This window comes from Hyperolius riggenbachi, chromosome 12 (assembly GCF_040937935.1).
Source record: "Hyperolius riggenbachi isolate aHypRig1 chromosome 12, aHypRig1.pri, whole genome shotgun sequence".
In the NCBI taxonomy this organism is placed as follows: domain Eukaryota; kingdom Metazoa; phylum Chordata; class Amphibia; order Anura; family Hyperoliidae; genus Hyperolius; species Hyperolius riggenbachi.
Window position 1 is genome coordinate 6964159 of NC_090657.1, and position 14449 is coordinate 6978607.

Sequence of the window (14449 nt, forward strand, 5' to 3'; positions counted from 1 at the left end):
GGCAGGTGAAACAGATACTGTAGGTAACTTATAACCTATAACCTATAGCCCCCAAAAATATTGGTGAACAGGGCAGGACAGTATAAGGCAGTATAAGGCAATGCCAAACACCGCACCGTAAAACACACCGTAAAAGATTGTAACAGACTGCAGCAAGTGCAGTCAGGTCCGGGAGCTGGAAAGCTGGCAAACTAAAGGGCAGTGTGCACAGAGGGGTGGCAGGAGAGAAAAAAAAAAAAAAATTAGCTACTATGAATATAGATGAATACAAATAGATAGATATTAGCCACAAGCCCATAATCCGCAGCTTTACTCTTCATGCTTTCATACTGGCTGCATACTGGCTGCAGGTTTTCCTGTAAATTAGATTAGATTAGATTTCTTGCATTCAGTAGGTGCATGTGCTATGATGCGCTAGGAGCCGGATAGTTTGGTATAGTTTTGTATAGTTTTATATATACAATGCGTATGCAGTATATACAGTGCCTACAATGCCTCTTCCTGAGCCTCCTGGAGCTTCTCCTAGCGAAAGTTGGTAAGTAAGTTCCACCCGCACGCTGTACCACATACTATATGCTGCTCATCACCAATGTTAGCTATACGGGGGGCCACATGATTTATTCCTGATTCCTGGTTCAGTGAGCCAATCCTGAGCACCAGCGATACAACTAGTCATCAGACCACTCCTCCACACAACCGCCACACAGCCACCATCTGTCTCTGCCTATGATGTGGACTGCCGCTCTGACTCTCTGGCGCTCACTGCTCCCCGCTCACCAACTCCTCACCCAGCCACATGATGCTTGCGTACGGAATCCCGTCCTCTGATCGTCTGATCTTCACCGTCCCACTCTGAACCAAAGGCTGCAGGCTGCAGGCGCTGGAACCGCCGTTCTGCCGCCGCTCTGCCACTCTTCTGCCGTTCTGGTGCCGTTCTGGTGCTCTGGTGCTCTCCGCTCCCACTCCCCCGCTCAGGCTACCAGAGACTACAGGCTACAGGCGCAAGGTAAGTCGGAGGCTGGGCAGGACATGGCAGGACGCAGGGCGCCAACCACGGACACGTGTGATGCGGAGACTGCACACTCCGGCTGAAAACCAGCACTGACGAAAGGTGGGTGGTACCGGAAACTCAGGTGACGGATCCTCACATCCTCACATCCTCACATCAGTGTAATTTAATCTCTCAGCTGAGTCAACTCAGGAATATCTGCTGCCTTGGCAGAGCAGCTAATTTGTAAGCAGTATTTTAACCATATGTCTGCTCCTATGAAAGCAGGAAGTAGACACCCTGCAGATTTATGACAGGAATTGTATCCGCTATAACAAATAAAGTTTTTTTTTAAAAGGTTTTTAAGCTGTTGCTTATCTTTAAAGAGACTCTGTAACTAAAAAAAAAGTTCCCCTGTTGGGTAACTCACCTCGGGAGGGGGAAGCCTCAGGGTCCTATCCAGGCTTCCCCCATCCTCCTGTGTCCCACGGCGGTCTCGCTGCAGCCCCCGGAACGCACAGGCGACAAATCCTACAGCCTGTGCAATATTTACCTTCCCTGGCTCCAGCGGGGGCGCTGTTGTGGCTCTCAGTACAGAAATAGCCGATTTCCGTCGGGTCCGCTGTACTGCGCAGGAACAGGAGACTTGCAGGAGACTTGCACCTGCGCAGTAGAGCGGCCCGACGGCAATCGGCTATTTCCGCCTATCTCCGAGCGGAGAGCCGATACTGCGCCTGCACTGGAGCCGGGAAGGTAAATATTTACATCCCCGCTGTTCGGGAGGGGGGGGGGGGTATAGCGAGACCGCCGTGGGACACAGGAGGACGGGGGAAGCCTCAATAGGATCCGGAAGCTTCCCCCACCCGAGGTGAGTATCCCCCAGGGGGATTATTTTTAGTTACAGATTCTCTTTAAGAGCAGAGAGGAAGTTCTGAGTTCTGGTCCGCTTTGAAGGATACTCGAGGTGACATGATGAGATAGACGTGTTTATGTACAGTGCCGAGCACACAGATTGTTCTCCCCAGGCTCTTTTAGCCGGGCGCTGCGCCCGGCTAGTTTTGGTGAGCACCCGGCTGTAATCCGCTCACCTCCTCCTATGCTGTAAGCAGAGTTGCGCACAGCAGCTACAGCCCTGCATTCTCTCATCTCGCCACCCGGCTACTTTATCATGCCACCCAGCTGGAAAAAAATTCTAGGGAGAACACTGAGCTTGGCTGCGTTCTTTGTTTTCTTTCTCTGCCTGAAAGAGTTAAACATCAGGTATGTAAGTGACAGTGTGACCCTCAAGGATAAGAAATTCCAACTATAAAACACTTTCCTAGCAGAAAATGGCTTCTGAGAGCAGGAAAGGGATACAAAGGATCAATTGTTCATAGATTTCATAGGTTTTAGCTCTGGCATACTTCAATGAGTGTGTCATTGAGCAAAAACAATAAAACAGTAAAAACTTTAAAAGTAGATTTAAATATAAATTAAAACTGTGGAATATCTTAAAAAGTCATTTTTAGGAGAAGGAAGATGGATACAATTGTTTATTTCATTAGTTTATTTTCACCTCAGGTGTCCTTTAACTACTTACTGCACCAGGTGCAGTACAATCACACCCTGGGAAACTTCACCTGAAGTCTCAGGGCCGCGAAAGTCATTGAATGGGACCAGGCGGCTGCCACCCGCTAGCTTATGAATGGGTTTCTGTCATTGCTGAACTAATTGGCTATAATTTTTCCATTCCCTGAGCAAGACAAAAAAAATCTAACGCTGGCCATACACAAGTCAATTGTGATCAAATCTGCCAGTTTGGTACATATCCAATCGACTGACTTCTGTTTGATCCAACGTGTTGAAATCTGCTCTAGTCTAGTGTAGGAAACCCCAAATCTCTGTGTGATGGGGCAAGACAGCAGTGGTGGGGGGTCAATGGCTCATAGCTGTGCACTGCAGCAAGCAGTACAGCACTGAAATTTGCTGTGGAAGACGTCAATCCCTATCCACTAGAATTCTAATGAAATAGTGATCAGTAAGATAGGAATAATCAGCCCGTGTATGGGTAGTGGGGATGAGAGAGCGGAATTGATGAGTTCTCTCACAGCAAATCTGCTTCTATGTTGCTTAAGGTGGCCACTAACGGTCCAATTTCTAGCAAAAAATCGTTAGAGCGATCAGAAATTCTGATCTGATTGGTTGTAAATAATCTCCATTGGTGGACACAAATCGATTATGAATGAGTGAAAAAAATGTCGCCCAAATGAATTTTCGTCCAACCAAAATTTGGAATTTCTTGTTGGTTGTGATAGGAAGTAAAGATTGGTTCGTTGATGGTGTGGTGAACGATGTATTACAATATTTCACTTCCGATCTGAATTTCTGATTACTCAAAGGATTATTTGCTAGAAACTGGACCGTTAGTGGCTACCTTTAGCAAGATTCTCATGAACCGTGCAGTCAAGTTCACCACGTGGCATGATTAGGTGAGAATGAGGAAGTACTGGGCTATCAAGTTTTTGTCCCCCTCCCCCCAATATAAGTAGTTGTAAAGTAATTGATATATCGATAGTGAACTGCCATCTTATCGATGTTGGCATGATTATTTTAGGATTGACAAAAAAAAAAACAGCTCAATATTAATATTGATTAAAGTACGTGATGCGGAATTCAAAAGGAAAAAAAAAAACAGTTACTTGCCGGAGAGGGAAGGCTCCAGAGCTCCTCATCCCTGTCCTCAGGGCCCACCAACGGTGCATGTTTTGTGGAAATCACAGAGGTGGATAATCAGCTCTGCTGAGACACGAATTACCTCACCTGTGCATGTTTGTGGTTTGCTGCAACACATGCACTGTTGGTGGTACTTGAGGACAGGGTTGGGGAACTCGGCACTAGAAGGCTCCAGAGCTCTCCATCCCTGTCCTCAAGGCCCATATACTCCCCTAGCTGTTCTAGGTCACCATGCGCTGTCTGGGTACTCTGTAGGAATAAGAGAAACTGCAACAATCCTCCCCGGGGGGTACTTACCTTGGGAGGGGGAAGCCACTGCATCCTAATGATGCTTCTCCCATCCTCCTCAGCCTCAGGGATCCAGCACCGGCTCCTCCGACACCACAGCTGACAAAGTATGTCGGCTGTTGTGCAGAAGCGGTGGCGCCTGCAATATGTACCTACCACAATCCTGCGCAGCAGCGGCTTTCCGATAAGGTCAGGTGGGAATAGCTGATCCCTATCAGGTCCGCTCTACTGCGCAGGCATGAGTCGGTACTACGCCTGCACAGGATCGTGGTAGGTATAATATTTGCATCGTCGGTGTTCAGGGGCTGCCAGGGCTGTATCCTGGAGGGTGAAGGAGAGAAGGGAAGCTTCATTAGGAGCCAGAGGCTTCCCACTCCCAAGGTAAGTATCCCTCATGGGTTGTTGTGTGTTTGTTTGTTACATATTTTCTCTAAAGGAAAGATTTGGCTGAAGTGTGTTATTACTGAACTCAGACACCACTTGAGAAAAATAAAGGTCAGGCTACAGCTGCCTAAACTGTGTGAAAAGGACATGGTGTTGTATAAAGGAATGCATTCAGCATCTGCTGACATCTCCTTTCCACTTGTGCCATGTGACCGGTCACATGCTAGTCACACGCTCATTACTCTGAATGCACAATAATGCTGGGCGTCGCCCCTTGTGATCACATGACCTGGGGAGCCGTCGCAGATTTCATTTGGATGAAACCGAGCGCAAAAGTCATAAAAATAATCCACCTCAGCGTATGGATCAGCCTATCTTCAGTGTATTGCATGGTCATAAATAACAGTCATTTGTCTGTGGTGAAGATTTCATTAAAGCATTTATATTGTATTTTTTGTCCTCCTATAAGACTAGGCTGTAGCCAGAAATACTTTGTTTTAGATCTCCTTCAACAGGCTAACCAATCACTGCAGTTTTAAAGCATACCTGAGCTGAAAATAAAAGTATGAGATAATGAATGAATTGTATGTATAGTACTAATGGTTAAAAAACCAGTAACATTGAACGAGTCTTATATTTTTATTTTTACTTCAATATATTTATTTTTAAGACTGCATTCTAAACGGCAGCAACAACAAAACATTTGTAAAGTGCTTTTCCAGGGCTGTGGAGTCGGAGTCGTGGAGTCGGAGTCGTGGAGTCGGAGTCGTGGAGTCGGGCAATTTTGGGAGCCTAGAGTCGGAGTCGGGGAAAAAAAGCACCGACTCCTAATGAATTTGTAACTGTAATTAAAAAAGAAAATATGATAAAATGTTCTATTTCTCAGATAATAGTCATTAAAAATAATGTATATATACAGTAATAGCTGTGCTTAGTCCACAAAAATGAAATAAACCAATCAAAATTAGTTACTTGTGCTGCTTCAATAAAGCAGTCCCCGTATTTTTAAGGTCAGATATACACATCTGATTGTGACTGTATATATGATGTGTACACAGGAATCTCTTATATATACTAAATAACATCTATGCTGTAAGAATAAAGCCTGATGTGTAGCTGTGTCACTAATAGAGATGGTCAATGAGATGGAAATAATTCTGCATTGATGCTGATTTATGCAAATGTATGCACTCCCTTTGCTGATGAAATCAAATAATTTGATATGTTGTTAAAATTTGGTTTGGCGACTACAAATTAAAGGGTACCTGAAACGGATGAAAAGTAAAGTTTTATACATACCTGGGGCTTCCTCCAGCCCCCTTCAGGCTAATCAGTCCCTCGCTGTCCTCCACCACCCGGATCTTCTGCTATGAGTCCTGGTAATTCAGCCAGTCAGCGCTGTCCGGCCACATGCCGCTCCCACAGCCAGGAACATTCTGCACCTGCGCAATAGTGCTGCACAGGTGTAGTATGCTCCTGGCGGCGGAGTGTGTGCATGCGCACTACACCCGACTGGCTCAAGTACCTGGACTCATAGCAGAAGATCCAGGTGGTGGAGGAGGACAACGAGGGACTGATTATCCTGAAGGCGGCTGGAGGAAGCCCCAGGTATGTGTAAAACTTTAATTTCATCTGTCTCAGGTTTACTTTGTTACACAGTACTATACTCTACATATGCACTCCCAACAGAGCTGCAGGGAATCCACTGAGAATGCTGTGCACATTGAACACAGAGGTGTTGTCTGTTTACAACCTCCTCATTCCCCTGCAGAGTACCTGCACATCATTCTTACATGTACCCACACTTACATTGCCTAGGGCCTGATAGATGTTCTTTGTTCCGGTTTGTACCTTTTACAAGTACTCTTACCAAGGACTAGTTTTAGTCTAAAGGGAATAAATATAGTAGTCTACATATCCTTCTCACTTCAGTTGTCTTGTAAAATTCCTAAGCTTTGGCAGTTAAGAGATGAATTTCATGTTACATACTTTTAATCAACAAAATTGTAATATGCAAATTAGAGGAGTCGGAGTCGAGGAGTCGGAGTCGGTGGAATCCTAAACTGAGGAGTCGGAGTCGGTGGATTTTTGGACCGACTCCACAGCCCTGTGCTTTTCTCCTGTAGGAGTGCATAAGTTTGTCTCCGTTCAGTAAATAGTGATGTGTACGGGGAAAAGCTATGTGATTTTAAATGCCAGACTAAACGGGTGGCTTTTCAGTTTTTTGATTTAAACATGTCCAGGGTTGGAGCTGTCTTGATTAAGTTTGGCAAGGCATTCCACAGGGTTGGGGCAGCATGACAGAAAGCTCTGGCTCCAAAGGGTTTTAGTTGAACTCTGCCACAACCATGACAGTCTAAAGTAAAATTTGCTTCATTCAGTTGAAAATAAACTTCATCCAGTTATTCAGATTTCTCCAGTAAATCACTGCATTCTCTAAATGGTCCAATACTACCAGTTATTTCCAAATTCCCAGTCCTCAGAAATTTAGAAATACTCTGTAGTATTGGACCAATCAGAAAATGCTGTGCTTTACCCAGGGATGGGCTCAAATTCGAATTCAGGTGAATCCGGATAGTTGCTATCTGGATTTCAACCTAATAATGACAATCAGCTGTGCGGGCTTGTCTTCCGGATCGAAGGAGGAAGTGTTTGTAGTCACGTGACGCGCGTGGACCGCATCGTGGGAGGCGCCGAGGGACGAGTGAAGAAGACGTCAGACAGGTAAGATTGACCCTCCCGCCCACCCCGCACAGGTAACTGGGAGATATCCAGATAGCAACTATCCGGATTCACCCGAATTCGAATTTGAGCCCATCCCTCGATTTACCGCATAAGTCTGAATAACTGGGAAATTGTAACACAATCACAAGGCTGAAATTGTGGTACGCCACTGCACTGATTATCAGCATTTGCAGAAATCGGATTTGTGTCGGACATTGGCTGATAAGTGGTTTAACAAATACCTGAAAAAAAATGACTTTTGAAAAATGACTAAAGCGGATGTTTTTTTTTGTCTTCCAGCGTGTTGATGTCCTATGACCATGTGGAACTTACATTCAGTGACATGGCAAATACTCCAGATGCTTTTCGAGGAACGAAGAAAGGAAAAATATTGTTAACTCCATACAGAGTAAGAACGCATGACTTCTTTCCACATTGTCCTCTATATTATGGAACTGCTGTTTTGTCCTGTTTTTGGCTGGGGGATCGACCATAAATTGAAGCGGACTCAAACCAAACATTTTATAACCTATTGGGGGCCGACGTAAGTTGAATCAACGTCCAGCAGATGGTGCTGCCGCCATGACTGGACGTTCATTCAACGTCCGCGCTAACGAACCGTCCTGACGCGATTGTGCACACCGGAGAGGAGAGATTAAGCTGTCATATCACAGCTGACATCTCCCCTCAGTGATCAGCAGCCATCTCGTATGGCAACTGATCACATGATCACTATGATCGCCAGCAGATCGTAGTGATCACTAAGGCCCCATTCACACTTGCGTTTTGGCAAGTAAACGGACCGGATCCGGTCCGTTTGCATCAGGCATGCATTAGGCTGCCATCCGGATCCGTGGGCAAAAAATAGCGAAATTTAAGAAAAAAATGTTGGGGTCAGCAGAAGGTGCACCTGGTGCACGTGTAGAATCAGGTTCCTCCGTTGTAGGCCTCACCTCCACCTCCGACATTCTGCCAAACAGCTCCAGCACGTTGGTCACTGCTGCTCCACTCCAGACATGCTTGGCCCATGTGTCCCCATCCGAAATGGCCGCTATAAATACGCATAGGAAGTGGGGTAGAACGTCAGGTTTTTGTAGGCAGTGTGTTCTGTGCCTTCCGTTCCCCATTGGTTTCTGTGTTCCGGATGGTGCTGTCAGGCTCAGGTCCGGCTCCGGTCCGGGTGCGTGGGCCAGAGATCCGGACCCAAAAAATAGTGCATGTTGGAAAAGAGTCCGGATCCGATGCGGCTCCGGTACGTACGGAACGGAAGCGTGTGAACGTCCGCATAGACTTTACATTGCTATTCGGAACGTACGTTCCGTTTGTACAGTTTGCGGTCCGGATCAGATCCGGAAAATCCGGATAGCGAACGCTAATGTGAACCGGGCCTTACAGTGCTGCGGTGGTAGGGGGGAAAGATGAGGATCCACTCACCTTCCTGCCGTTCCCATGACGATTGGCGCGCTCCCCACCGCTCTTACCGGCATCTCTGCTCCTTCTGACATCAGCACCGGGTCCTGGCCTGATGACATCATCAAGCCGTGACCCGGAACTGAGCGGCAGTAGGAGCAGAGATGCCGGTAAGAGCAGAGGGGTCCGCTGCGGCTGATCGCTGGAGCCTGGAAGGTGAGTGATGGCTGCTGCATACAGGGGGGACACCTGCACAGCAAGACCCTATTGGGATCTGGCTGCCTGACCCCCCCCCCCCCCACAGCAAAATGTCTGGTCCTTAAGGGGGGGTCAGGTGGCCAGTCCCGAAAGGGTTAAATTCAAAATATTTAGTTGCAGCACTCTGACACATACAAAGATAAATAAACACTCCTTCAAGCCTATGAGCATTTCAGTGCATGCTTTTCACCCTTCTCTTTTCATAACTAGGGTTATACAGGTGGCAGCCATTACTTCTGAGCTTAGTAGGAGGTTTTAGATCATGGGTGTGTTTGTCATCAGCTACCCTCCCTCACAGGGGCGTGGTCTATGTGAAATCTCAAACAAGCGGAGATCACCTCCCCTGTGACATCATCAGTGGCAGCCTGTGTTTTGTTTTTTATCTCCTCCACCAGTCTGCCGGATTCTGTCCCGGCAATATGAAAGGAAGGGAGGGGTTCCTCCAATAAATGTAAACTATTTTATATTTGTCATCCTGCAGCTGAAAAAAGGCTGCTATTTATTATTATAAGTTGGAAAATAGATTTTATTTCTGAAATCTTGTATTTTTAATTGGGTCCACTTTAAACAATGAAATTTGTAAAGTTTTAAAGAGACTCTGAAGTCTCAAAATAAAACAGTTTTTATTTCAGATTCCTCTTAACCCATTCGTGTTCCGTCATTTTCACTTGAGAAATGTTCACCTCCCATTCATTAGCCTATAACTTTATCACTACTTATCACAATGAACTGATCTATATCTTGTTTTTTCCGCCACCAATTAGGCTTTCTGTGGGTGGTATATTTTGCTAAGAGCCACTTTACTGTAAATGCATTTTAACAGGAAAAATAAGAAAAAAAATGGAAAAAAATCATTATTTCTCAGTTTTCAGCCATTATAGTTTTAAAATTATACATGCCTCCATAATTAAAACTCACGTATTGTATTTGCCCATATGTCCCGGTTATTACACCGTTAAAATTATGTCCCTATGGCGACAATATTTTATTTGGAAATAAAGGTGCATTTTTTCCGTTTTGCATCCATCACTATTTACAAGTTTAAAATAAAAAAGTATAGAAATATTTTATCTTTACATTGATATTTAAAAAGTTTAGACCCTTAGGTAAATATTTACATTTTTTTTTTTTATTTATTGTAATGGGTTTTTTTTTTTAATATTGAACATTTTATTTGGGTAGTTTTGGGAGGGTGGGATGTAAACTATAGGTTTATAATGAAAATGTGTGTTGATTTTTATTTATTTTTTTACTTTTCGTTGTAGTATTACTTTTTGAGCCATGAGTTTGTTTACATGACGTCACTCTAAGCGTAACACGCTTAGAGCGACGCATGGGGTACGTTACAGCCAGAAAAAGCGAAGCTTCCGAGAGAAGCTGTCGCTTTTTCAGTGGGGGAGAGGAATCAGTGATCGGGCACCATAGCCCAATTCACTGATTTGTGGGCTAACGAACCGCGGCCGGGAGCGCGCATGGTTCCTGGACGTAGTTTCTACGTCCAGGAACCAAAATAGGTTAAGATTCGTGGACACCTGGGGCCTGATTCACAAAGCGGTGCAAAGTGTTTGCACGCCTGTGAAAAGCCCTTTATCACGCCCAAACTCAGTTTAGGCGTGATAAAATGAAACTCGTGCGAAATTCCCACGCGCAAAACTTTGCGCGCGCAATCGCAGTGCGCGCGATGCGCCCATTAAACCCTATGGGCGCTGCGCGTGGAATTGCACGATTGCGCGCGCAACACTTTGCAAGCAGGACTTTGCGCGCGATAAAGAGCACAAAGCGGTGCTAACTCAGCGGTGCAAAGGTTATCACGCCTAAAGTCTTTTAGGCGTGATAACTGAGTTATCACCGCTTTGTGAATCTCCTGACCCCTGGAATGGCTGCTGCCCATAGTGATTGGATGCGATCGCTATAGCGACAGCTCAGGTACCCAACGCTGTATAGATGCATAGAAATGTTGTTGCCTAGCAATGCATCTGTACAGCACTGGGGTCCCCAGACTGTGCCCCCTAGTGATGGCATGTAATCTCTACAGACGCACAGGCTAACGGTACGCTACATGCCTGACTAGTGATGAAGTATGGCATGTATAGTATCGCTTTCACTGGGACAAGCCAAATAAGGTATTTTGAGGTGTTTTTAAAAACTGTGGTACTTGTTAAAGGAGTACTGTAGGGGGGTCGGGGGAAAATGAGTTGAACTTACCTGGGGCTTCTAATGGTCCCCCGCAGACATCCTGTGCCCTCACAGACACTCCCCGATGCTCCGCCCCCCACAGACATCCTGTGCCCGCGCAGCCACTCACCGATGCTCCCCCCCCGCAGACATCCTGTGCCCGCCCAGCCACTCACCAATGCTCCGCCCCCCGCAGACATCCTGTGCCCGCGCAGCCACTCACCGATGCTCCGCCCCCCGCAGACATCCTGTGCCCGCGCAGCCACTCACCGATGCTCCGCCCCCCGCAGACATCCTGTGCCCGCGCAGCCACTCACCGATGCTCCGCCCCCGCAGACATCCTGTGCCCGCGCAGCCACTCACCGATGCTCCGCCCCCGCAGACATCCTGTGCCCGCACAGCCACTCACCGATGCTCCGCCCCCCGCAGACATCCTGTGCCCGCACAGCCACTCACCGATGCTCCGGCCCGCCTCCGGTTCACTTCTGGAATTTCAGACTTTAAAGTCTGAAAACCACTGCGCCTGCGTTGCTGTGTCCTCGCTCCCGCTGATGTCACCAGGAGCGTACTGCGCAGGGGCAGACCATACTTGTCTTGCACAGTACACCCCTAGTGACATCAGCGGGATCGAGGACACAGCAACGCAGGTGCAGTGGTTTTCTGACTTTAAAGTCTGAAATTCCACAAGTGAACCGGAGGCGGGGCCGGAGCATCGGTGAGTGGCTGCGCGGGTACAGGATGTCTGCGGGGGACCATTAGGAGCCCCGGTTAAATTCAACTCATTTTCCCCCGACCCCCCTACAGTATCCCTTTAAGTGAAGGAAGGGAAAGCGTAAAAAAAAGTGGCAGTCTTGCCTTATGCCTAATTTTGCTTGATAAATTGCCCCTGAAATTAATACTTGAAAAAAAAATATTACCCTAAGAAAGCATAGATTATCCCCCCAAAAAATATATATGTATCACTTTTGATGGCATAGGTAATAAAAAGTTATAGCTGTATCAAAAGCTACACATAATATGCCAAAATTGTCAGGAACCATAAAAACCCCTGAACCTGAAATGGTTAAATGTCTGATCAGCCTTATAGTGATACTAATACAGGCTTTCTCAACCAGGGTTCCTTGGCATTTTACCCCATGGTGGGGGAAGTATAATAGAGCACACTATAATAGGTGGTACTGTAACAAGAAGCACTAAATTGGGGGGTCAGGAGACATTATAATGAGTGGCAGTGTAATAGCAGATAGTGAATTAGCAGCCTAACCTACTTTTAAAGACCACGCCTCCTGCAAAATAAATTTAAGGGTTCCTCGAGACCAAAAAATTGTCTGCAGGGGTTCCTTGAGATCCAAAAGTTATTTACAGGGTTCCTCCAGGTAAAAAAGGTTGAGAGAGGCTGTACTAATAACTCGAGTGCCCTTGTTTTTCTTATCTCCTCGCATTTTATTTCCAGTAAACGTCTTTGGAAATTTTGTAATCTTTATTAATTCTTGGTATTCCTATCACAGGAACTGGAAGTAAACCAAAAATCTCCCTCAACTGAAACAGACATCAGTAGTTATAACGTCCCAACACTTCCTCACTTTGTCCATAACTAAAGCATTAAACTGGCTGAAGTTTTACTTTCAATATTATTTTCTTTGAAAGAAAATGTAAACAGACAGAATGGAAAATGAATTGGGGGCAGGGCAGGAGCAGTGGATGATTGATAGGCCATAGCATTGCTATCGAATAGTGCAACACTGCGGTTTAATTGAATTTTTATTAGATTCCCTGCTGGAATCTATTAAAAATCGATCTGCTGTGTGTGGTAGGAATCGATTTGTTTTTGAAAGGAATCAATAGTTTTGGAACATTGGGGGGAAGTCTGTGTATGGCCAGCTTTAGACCTCTAAGGAGCAGCACCCTATAGGTAAGTAATGATTACTCAATTCATAATACATTAACTCTATTAACAGAGACTTTTCAGGCTTGATTCACAAAGCGGTGCTAACCTACTTAGCACTTCTTAAGTCTTTAGACGTGCTAACCAGGGTGCTAAGTAGGTTAGCACCAAATTATCTGATTCAGAAATTCGGTGCTAACTTACTTAGCACCCTGGTTAGCACGTCTAAAGACTTTAGACATGCTAAGTAGGTTAGCACCGCTTTGTGAATCAAGCCCTTCATCTGTTACATATTGCTCACCAAAAGAGTCACCACCTGATCTTAATGAGAACCTGTAATAAAAAAAAAAAAAGTGCCCCTGGACGGTACTTACAGGGCTGTGGAGTCTGTACAAAAATCTTCAGACTCCAACTTTATGAAACCACCGACTCCAACACTGACTCCGGGTACCCAAAATGGCTCCGACTCCTCCTTAGTCTAATACTTACCAGGGCTGTGGATTTTGTACAAAAATCATCCGACTCCGACTCCTCAGTTTATGAAATCACGACTCCGACTCCACAGCCCTGGGTACTTCCCTCGGGAGAGGGAATCTTTGGGTCCTAATGAGGCTTCCTCCAGGGATCTAGCACTGGCTCCCTCTGACAGCAGACGATGGCAATATTTACCTTTGCGATCCAGCGCAGGCGCAGAACCACCTTCCCCCTCCATCTCCGGTGGATATAGCTGAGCCCGATCAGGTCCGCTCTTCAACGCAAGTATCTCTTGTTTCAGCTGACAAAAAAAATCACACACACTTCCCAGTTCTTATGGGAAAGACCAAGTTTTACTGTCTAATACACGAGAAGTTTGTCTATTTGCTTTTCAAAAATTTGCAACGTATGTACTTGTGTACAAGGATTCCAGATTAAAGTGATCTTCCTATTGAATCCACAGGTGATCTTTGTTAGCAAAGGAAGAGATCCCATGCAGTCATTCATGATGCCGTTCTATTTGATGAAGGATTGTGAAATTAAGCAACCGGTTTTTGGGGCTAACTTTATCAAAGGCACCGTGAAGGCGGAACCTTCCGGTAAGTAGAGCATTTTCTTTGTAATTGTCCATAGTATTAAGGGAAGCGGGTAGTGAGGAATGTTTCCTTATTTTGCTGAGAAATGTTGTTAGTGTGTAAATGTTGCTGTTTTGTATTTTTGTTTGTTCTCAGTGATTACATCTTCCCTCATCTTTGCCTTTGTACATTCTTTTTACACCTTATTCATTTCTATGACTCTTATCTCATACTTTTCTCCCCTTCTCATACTGAGCATGTGTGATCTATACAGGGCACTGGCATCCTTATGCTTGCAAGTATTTCAGCAGACTTCCTGCATGCTTAGTGCTTACTCAGCTTAACTTGTTTAACAACCTGCTCAAGGGTCACAGTGATCGAAACTGCCGTGAAATCGCGGCGCACACAGCTGACAGAACGATGGACTTCCGTCCGAAATCCATCGTTCGCGTCGATCCATCCGTGCGGAAGATTTTTCGCGGGTCGGGAGTGCGTCGATAGCGGCATTCGAATGACCGACGCAATACAGCGGAGATGCATTATCTGCTCCGCCGACGCGAGTCCCCGCTGTCACCT

General features: G+C 45.8%; 1 protein-coding gene across 1 annotated transcript in view; it reads left to right on the plus strand.

Annotated features, from left to right (window-relative positions):
• WBP2 (WW domain binding protein 2) overlaps positions 1-14449 on the plus strand; it is a 47168-nt gene that overhangs the window by 11616 nt on the left and 21103 nt on the right. Inside the window, exons 2-3 of the mRNA XM_068263789.1 lie at positions 7397-7505; positions 13762-13897. Coding sequence (XP_068119890.1) covers positions 7397-7505; positions 13762-13897 — 245 coding nt within the window. The remainder of the gene's footprint in view (positions 1-7396; positions 7506-13761; positions 13898-14449) is intronic.